This window comes from Carlito syrichta, unplaced genomic scaffold (genome assembly GCF_000164805.1).
Source record: "Carlito syrichta isolate Samal-C Ts95f unplaced genomic scaffold, Tarsius_syrichta-2.0.1 Scaffold312220, whole genome shotgun sequence".
NCBI classification, from domain to species: domain Eukaryota; kingdom Metazoa; phylum Chordata; class Mammalia; order Primates; family Tarsiidae; genus Carlito; species Carlito syrichta.
Window position 1 is genome coordinate 5,011 of NW_007256316.1, and position 8,855 is coordinate 13,865.

An 8,855-nucleotide genomic window follows, 5' to 3' on the forward strand; every position below is an offset into this window, starting at 1 on the left:
AACCAACAATGAAATAAGACCCCAAATCCTTATACCTATGAAACCAAAATCTTTACATCTAGAATTGCTTATAAATAATTCATGGGTTAAAGAGGCAATCAAAATAGAAATTACATTTTAAAACCTGATGAGATGGAGCAGCCAAACTGTACTTAAGAGAAAAAAATTTTAGCCTAAAGTATATTAGAAAAGATTAAAAATAAACAAACCAAGCTTTCAACCCAAGAAGCCAAAAAAAGAACCAAATTAATCCACAAAAGTACAAGGAATTAAAAGATAATGATATATAGGAGCTTGAAGGAGATGGTAAAATTTAAGCAATAAGTAAAGTCTAATAAAAGATAAAACTTTGGAAAACATGGAAGAAAAAAATGTAAGATGGTATAAAGTAATATCAGGAAGGAAAAAAAAGCTACCAGTTAATCTGTTGTTACATGAAGAACTTTTGAGAATTGTTAATTTGCTTAAGAATGACGATATGTTTATTTTTACTTGTTTATCTTTTACAGTTTTATATTAAAATAATTATGAGTAAAATAATTGAGATTTCCTTCTAAATATATGGAGGAGGAAATAGAGATGAAACAAGTATGGTCATGAGCTGATGAGAGTTGTAACTGAATGATGGCAATATTAAGATTACCATATATTCTGTTGTACTTTTGTGTGTGTTTAACATTTTCTATAATAAAAAGCTAAAAGTAATACAGATATTTTAAAGGAAATAAAACAAGCATTTGAAATTATAACTCTATACTAATAAATGTTTAAGCCTAGAAATAAGCATAATCAAATAACATTCCTTAAACACATAGTATGTGCTAGTCTCTGTTCAAAACCATTTACATGTATGAGCTCAAATTTAAGCTCTATTGTCACTATGAGATCTCGGCCACTTACGTTACCTGAATGTGCCTTATTTCTTTAACTTCAAATGGAGATAACAATGGTACCCACACTACAGGAGTACTCTGAGGATTAAGTTGGTACATGTAAATACCTACAAGAGAACCTGACCTAGTAAGAACACAACATGTTAGTGATTACTAAGAACTGAATAAAAGAATGAGTTCTCCAGCTGTTATGGCCCACAAGTCCTGACCAAGGCTACATTTGAACAATAACACACAGATTATTTAATGCAACTTGATTTAAACAAACAAGGCTAGCACCAGAATGAAAAAGTACAAGCCAATCTTATTTATTTGAACATGGATGCAAAAATGTAAATAAAATACTGACTAATAAAACCCAGTATGTCATATTTAAAAAGATTTATCCTGCTAATGTAGAACTGGTTAAGTATCCTAAAATCTATCAGTAAATTCAGAGCATTATTAAAGGAATTTTTTTAATTGATACTGGAAAACACACAAAATAATACCCATTCATGATTCCCTCGCCCCTGCAAAACAAACAAACAAAAAACAACAAGAAAAGCACTTAGCACACAATATAGAAAGCATCCTCTTTAATTTGGTGTTATTTACCAGAAGTGTATATAGCAAGTATTGTTTATTTAATATTGAAAACTTAAAAGCTTGACCATACTTAATCTCAGTGCTAGTATATAAACTAGGCTCTAGCCAATGCAGTAAAAAACAAAAGATTAAGAAGTATAAAAGTTGAAAAGAGGCAAAACCGGCATTATTGACAAACAAAGATGTTGCCAACTACCTAGAGAATCCACAACTATTAGAACTTAATACACAGGGTTCTGTTGTGTGACTGGATATAGGTTCACCACATGAAAATCAATAACTTTCCTATATATCAACTGAAACCAAACAAAATGTCACAAGAGGAGGCCATTCATAGGAGTAATATAAACTGTAAAGTACATAGGAATTAACCTAAGATGAAACTGGCAAAGACTATGAAGAAAACTTTATTATTAAGGAATAGAAATATTATTAAGACTTATTAAGGAATTGAAAGAAAATGTGGGGAGGTACAAAAAAAGGCAAACAGAATAAAGGGCCAAAACAGACTTCACAAACAGACCTGCATATATAAGGATTTAGTATATGGTAAAAGGGCAGCTTGTGTCAATAAGCAAAGGTTAGTCTATTCAATCAAAAATTTAGAAATACCAGGATAACTGTATCCATTGGAAAAGCAGATCAGACCCCTTTCCTTACAGCAAAGCAAGAATAGAATTCAGATGAATTAAACGATTAGATGTAAAAAAGTAAAATTATAAAATATAGGAGAATGTCTTTAAAATACTAGGCTAGAGAAAGCATTCTCAAATAAGATTCCAAAAACCAAAAAAAAAAGACTGATAAACTTGACTACATTTAAACTACACTTCAGTGTAACAAAAATGACCACAAACAGTGTTAAGAGAAATAGATTAGAAAAAAAAGCCAAACTCACTACAAACATTACAAAAGAACTCCTGGCTGGGTTCAGTGGCTCTGCCTATAATCCCAGCACTTTGGGAGGCCAAGGCAGGTGGATTGCCTGAGAACCTGTGGGTTCCATACCAGCCTAGGCAACTTGGTGAGAACTTGTCTCTACAGTAAATAATTAGCTGGGGATGGTACAGTGTGCCTGTAGTTCAGCTACTTGGAAGGCTGAGTCGGAAGGATCGCCAGAGTCCAGCAGGTTGATGCTAGAGTGGCCATGAGCATACCACTGCACTCCAGCCTGGGCGATGGAGTGAGACTCCAACTCAAGAACAACAAAAAAAGAACTCCTATAAACTCATTTGAAAGAGACAAACCTAATAGAAAACTGTCCAAAGTATATTAATTAGGCAATTTAAGAAGAGGAAATACAAAAGGCCAACCTCACTGGTAATCAAGAAAATCAACAGTAAGATAAAATCTTTCATCAGATTGGCTAAAGCATTCAAAGTTTAAATGAGGAGAACCAAGTATTCTCATGCTGGGAAGGGTATGAGCAGGTAACAACCACTTGGGAAAGAAATATGGCAATATCTTTAAAGCAAAAAATAGGCATAGCTGGGACCATAGGTCTTCTACTCATAGTACCTATGCTAATGTGCACAAACAAGCTAAATGTCCATTGATAGGGAAGTGAGTGAATCTGGTATGTATGCAGCAGATGAAACAATGAGCTGAACTGAAATGTAGTGATATACCTAATCTGAAAGGCTGTACCTAAATGTATAACAATTTTTACCTCTGGAGAGGTCACCTCTAAAGTTGGAGTGGTAGGCCAGGTCCAGGGGCTCATGTCTGTAATCCCAGCACTTTTGGGCAATTTGGTGAAACCTTGTCTCTACAATAAATACATAAAAAATCAGTTGGGCACATGGTGCATGCCTGTGGTTCCAGCTACTTGGAAGGCTAAGGCAGAAAGATCACCTGAGCCCAGTAGGCTGAGGCTGTGGTGGCCGACTCCTCACTCAAAGAATAAAAATAAAAGTTGGGGTGGTAAAGGTATTAAAGATATAAGACATATATTTTATCTCATATAAAAATGAATTTATAAACTACATATTTAGTAGTTTTTAAAAGAACAAGGGGCACAGAACATCTGAACTCCAGTCTCATTTCTGCCACCAACCAGCAACACCATCTCGCAAAGTTGATTTACTCCGTCTGATTTCTCATCATGAATCTGTAAACTATGTGCCATCACGGATTCCTATAGAAAATGGAGTTGCCCATGTGTCCTGACAAAGCAGTCTCCTACTTTTCTGAGCCTTTGTGTGTGTGTGTGTGTGTGTGAAGCAAAGAGAACCATATTTGTTTTTCCAAGGATTTTATAGAAGGTGCTCCCATTTGGAAAGTTCTACTTCAGTGCCAAAAATGATTACTTAATATGAAATTTTGGAAACCCTCTGGCTTCGTTTTGAGCCATATATTTCCAATTTTTATTTTCTAAGTCCAATTTAGCTTCTTAGAACTGCTAAAAAAAAGTTTTCAGAGCCCTTCCCACTGGCTGCATATCCAATAACCTACAATTAAGGTTCTCATCACATTTTCCCTATTGAATCACCCAACTCATCCCCAATACCAAATCTTTAGCTCTCCCAAGTCTACTTTTGAAACTCTCATTTCATATTAGATATCAGCCTAAACATGTGATGAACCAATTGGAGAGCCCTAACACTCATAAACAAATTTCACTTCTATGTTGGCTTCCAAATCCCTCCCCATGTACAGCATTTCATTCATTGTTGTCTTCTAGAATAGATTATCAATAAAATCTACTTAGTTTCTGTGAGAGTACATGATGGTAATGAATTACCAATATATTCATTCCCTTTGTAAATCTGAAATTGTTTTTCCCCCCTCCCCCAGGTATGGAGCAGTTTCAGCAGGAATGTTATGTGCCCTTACCACTTTGTCCCAGCAACTGGAGAATGAAAATGCTGTGGATGTTTTCCAGGTTGCAAAAATGATCAATCTTATGAGGCCTGGTGTATTCACAGACATTGTAAGTAGTTTGCTTATGTGTAAAACCAGTACAACATCAGTGGAAACCCAGACTCACACTTTAAAGCTCTACTTATCCACTGGGGTGATTTTGACCCCAGGGGACATTTAGCTATGTCTGGAGAGTTTTTTGCTTATAACAAATGCAGACAGAGTTGCTCTGGCATCTAGAGGTTAGAAGAGAGACAAGAGATCCTTCTGAACAATATACAGTACAGCCTCAACAACACAGAATTATCTGGTCCAAAATGTCAATAGTGCTGAGGTGAAAAATCTTGCTTTAGAGAATAGCATTCTCTAGTTATAAGATACGGATATTTCATTATCTTAATGAACTGTCAACACTAAGAATTGATTCTAAGCTAACAGAAATGAAAAGGACATGAAGAAGGTATAGGTCTTGATTATATAAAAAATTCAAGTGACTTTTTTTAAGTTTCTTAGATAACATTTACACTATTCCTGTTTCTCTAATATGTTTTTCAAAGTTACAATTTTAATTGGCATTTCCACCTTAGATGAAATGACTAAGCTGTTCTTTCGCTCAAACTGTCTTCCTCTTGTTTTTCAGGAACAATACCAGTTTGTCTATAAAGCAATGCTCAGCTTGGTCAGCACTAAAGAAAATGGAAATGGTCCCATGACAGTGGACAAAAATGGTGCTGTTCTCATTGCAGATGAATCAGACCCTGCCGAGAGCATGGAGTCTCTAGTGTGACTGGAATCCTGAAAGGGCACTTAATTTGTAAACTTCTGAAGACTGAGAACTTTTTTGAGGCCTTTTTTGCCAGACTCTAGGTTATACAATAACCCAGTTACTTTTTTACACTGACAAAAGTTTTGATATTTATTTTTTGCCATTTTATGTCTTAATGGTATCCTACTGAGCATTTGCACCTCTGTTCATTTCACACAGTGAAACGCAATTTTACCTAGTTTGCACTATATGATCAGTGTTACTGCCTATAATCTAATACTACAGCAACCCCTGATGTGACATTCCATGACAACATAAATGCTACTTTTTAGTTCAGTACAGTGAAGGTCTTTGTTATGACAGTGAATCTTGATTATTTTATTATTATTCTTGCTAAAGCAGTTGCATTCTACTAGCAGGCAATGCTGTACTTTTCCTCATTCCTCCTCTCCTATTTTTTTTAGGCATTGTTCAATACTTTATGCCTTCTGTATTTTAATGGCGTGGACAAGCATTATTTTCTTTTACAGACTAGCAGGCTATTGGAAGCTGCTAGAAGGTCTTTAATGTCATATCCTTGAAACAGTTCCACTTATGATGGTGAAGAGATCCATTAAGAAGTTAGAAGGCTTAAGAGTTGTTTCATGTGAACATCACTTATTAGTTACAAAGTTATATTCAAACCTTTAAAAAAAGTGTCAAAATAAAGGATAACTCTGTATTACAGCTTTCACAGTAGCTATGTGGACAGTGTGTGTTATTTCTACTGTGACTCTGAAATAGCTACACCCTAAAATCAGGGCTTTCTTTTACAATAGAGAGAAGGCAATATTACACACAACTCAATTTTGAGACCCTTTAGTTACTCTCCATTAATGATTCATGGTAGGTAGAAGAATGAAAAGTTTTGCAGGCATTATTTTGAAACTAGACCTCTGAAAATTCCTTATTTCTTACATAGCAATCTAATAAAAAAACTACCTATATAGTTAAAATTCTTTTCCTTCCTTTCTTGCCAAATGTTTCATAATAAATGTCTTAATTATGTACATTCTTCTACTAAAAACTAAATTAGAAATACTGTATTAGCAAAAGTCTTGGGACTATCTAAACTTCGGCACATAGACAAATCTGGTTTGAAGAATGAAAACTGAAATCTTTAATAGAAGATGATACCTACATTTTCAAGTCATTTTTAAAATCAAGGAGATGGCTTTGTATGCTTTTGTGTAGTTTAGTGTCAAGAACAGATACACTTCAGTAAAAGATGCCAATAATCATTAGAGAGCCCAAGGAAGTTATCTGGTACACTCCCTAAAGCCATATTCCCCCTGCAATACACAATGGGAAAATTAGAAGCATTAATAAGAAATTTTAGTAGAGTTTGTCAGAGAAATAAGCTACTTACTGAGATCTGTTTCTTCTATTGCATGTTTGCTTTTGAGAGACACTTTGTGTCAAAAGTAAAATCATCACCTGAGCCGGGCTTGTTAAGAACAGGATTTTGTTTATTTTTTATGTCAATAAATTTCAACAAAAAGGCCATGCTGGCTGCTCTCAAACTATTTGGGTAGGCAGAGTAGGCACTGAAAATTAATAATGATCAGTACTGAGGTTCTATTTATCTTGGGTTGGCTTTCTATAAAGTCTGTCAGAATGGTGCTGGAAGACCAGAGTTGCTAAGGAGAGAGTTTATGGGCCAAATTCGAGAGATTCAATGCAAAGGCCAGGTCAATAGAGTTTTCATGAACTACATAAAACTTACCAGGGTTAACCTCATCTTTTCATCACATAGGTTTAACACGGCAGTCTGATTTTAAAGAACTGTGTAGGCTTGAACCAAAGTCTACCCACTGAAAAGTCTTGAGAAAAGTTCAAGTGAGCATGCTAAGTTTTATGTGCTAGATGACACACTCCTTTACGGCCCCTCTGTCCCACCAGAGGTGAAACAGGAAGCTCTACCTAACACAAGAATAACTTGAACACAGGAACACTACAACTGCCAGATGCTCAGGGCAATCAGGAAGGGAAAGAGCTAGATTTTTTTGTAGGTCAATTAAGTGGGTTCTTTTAGTTGTGCAGAGTTAGATATGAGCTAACTCTTTTTAGTAGATGGCAAAGTGGGCTTGACATGCAAAAGTAATGTCTGAGTTAGGATTTATGGCCCTTAAGTAATTTTTTTCTTAATAAAAGTAAACATTGATTCAAAAACAAATAGCAAGTATTCCCTTCTGTGCTATTTGCAGAGGACCCAATTCATGGAAATGTATGCTCTCCAATGCAATTCTGTGACTATCTCTTACATGGGTGTCAGAATCATGATAAAACAGTTAGTAAATAGGATAGAAACATAATAAAAATGGTTTAGAAGTTCTCTGTGAGCAGTGTGTGTCTCTAGCAGGCTTGAACCAAAGTCTACCCACTGAATTATGAGCAATTGCTATTTGCCCATCTTGCCAAAGTAGTACAAACATCACTGAGGATGGTATAAACTTCACCAAGGATAATTATATTCAGCAGTTCCTCCCTTTCATCACAGAGTGTATCTTCACTATTATTATTCATATATTATTGGCAAAAATATGCTTGCATCTTTCCAGAGGCAAAAAGTTTCAAAGATAGTGTTTTCTTTGAGACATAAGCACATTGCTTAAGTACACAAAGGTTATTTCCACTTGCACTCGTGGAAAAGAAATAGCTATTGTAAATTAATGTGTGCTATTTTATAAAATAAGCTGTCTGTGTATATGAATTTAACTCTAGGTAAACAGAATGCACACATCATACAAAAATGAATTGCAATGATAAGACCAAGTGGCTGTGCTGGACATCAGAGAAAAGATACTTCATTGCCATCAAGAAAACTCTTTCTTACATCCAATAGCCACCCTATCTTCTTTAATATGAAAAATGTTCAATTCTGAATTTCAAAAAGATTAGTCAATAGGTTTTCCTAATTTTTATGCCTTGGAGCTTTTAGAGTCTGTTTCAAACAGAAGAGTTCAATGAGGTCAAAGAAGGATTGTGTTCAAGATCTGGCTGTTGGAGCTTTTAGCCAAGAGTAACAGTGAAATCAATAAATAACCTTAATTATTTTATAATGACACAGCACAACTGCCTTGTTATGAATTTTTTCTTAAATGCATATATACTGTATTTAAAATTAAAATATAGATACCAATTTACCAAAGATACATATTACTAATTCTAAGCAAAAAATAAAAAACGAAACCCAAACTCATCATAATTTAAGAAAAAAATAAAAATGTAGTCTGTCTTAAGAATTTAGAAGTTATACTGGAAAATGCATTTTCAATTCCTATGCTCTAAAGTTTATGTTCAAATGGTGCCAGTGAATTTTTATATGAAGGAAAAAAAAATGCCTGCTTTTTTTTTTTTTTTAAGAGATGCAATTTCACCTAACCCTTTGCGCTTTCCCTTAGTTGCCATTTAACATGATATTGGCTTTACTTATCTCTAGAAAGAAGGCATGCTACAAATAGGAAGGAATTGTAATAATGATATTTGGCCTCTACTTTGTCTTAGCTGTTAAACTGTTTTTAGTATTTTTGTTAAATATTTGCAAAGGGAAGCATTTTCTACAGAGGATAATTAATTTCAAGAAAAATATCTTGAGTTTTAAGAAATAAACATCTCCAGAAAAGGAGACAGTCAATTTTATAAAATGTCGCAACTCTCCAACATTTGGGGTAGTGACTCCTTTTTTGTTAGGACATTTGAAACTA

At 34.5% G+C, this 8,855-nt stretch overlaps 1 protein-coding gene across 1 annotated transcript; it reads left to right on the forward strand.

Annotated features, from left to right (window-relative positions):
• Positions 1–4,283: 4,283 nt before the first annotated feature.
• Positions 4,284–5,847, forward strand: LOC103272323 (receptor-type tyrosine-protein phosphatase gamma). The gene is made up of 2 exons (XM_008069815.1): positions 4,284–4,413; positions 4,984–5,847. Exons 1-2 carry the CDS (start codon positions 4,300–4,302, stop codon positions 5,128–5,130), a joined length of 261 nt encoding a protein of 86 aa, XP_008068006.1. The 5' UTR covers positions 4,284–4,299; the 3' UTR covers positions 5,131–5,847.
• The last annotated feature ends 3,008 nt before the right edge of the window (positions 5,848–8,855 follow it).

Bases quoted from the DNA above. Each gene is read 5' to 3' on its own strand.
- LOC103272323 (XM_008069815.1), top strand. From the start codon at position 4,300: ATGTTATGTGCCCTTACCACTTTGTCCCAGCAACTGGAGAATGAAAAT. The intron at 4,414-4,983 runs GTAAGTAGTTTG...CTTGTTTTTCAG, and splicing joins CTGGTGTATTCACAGACATT to GAACAATACCAGTTTGTCTA.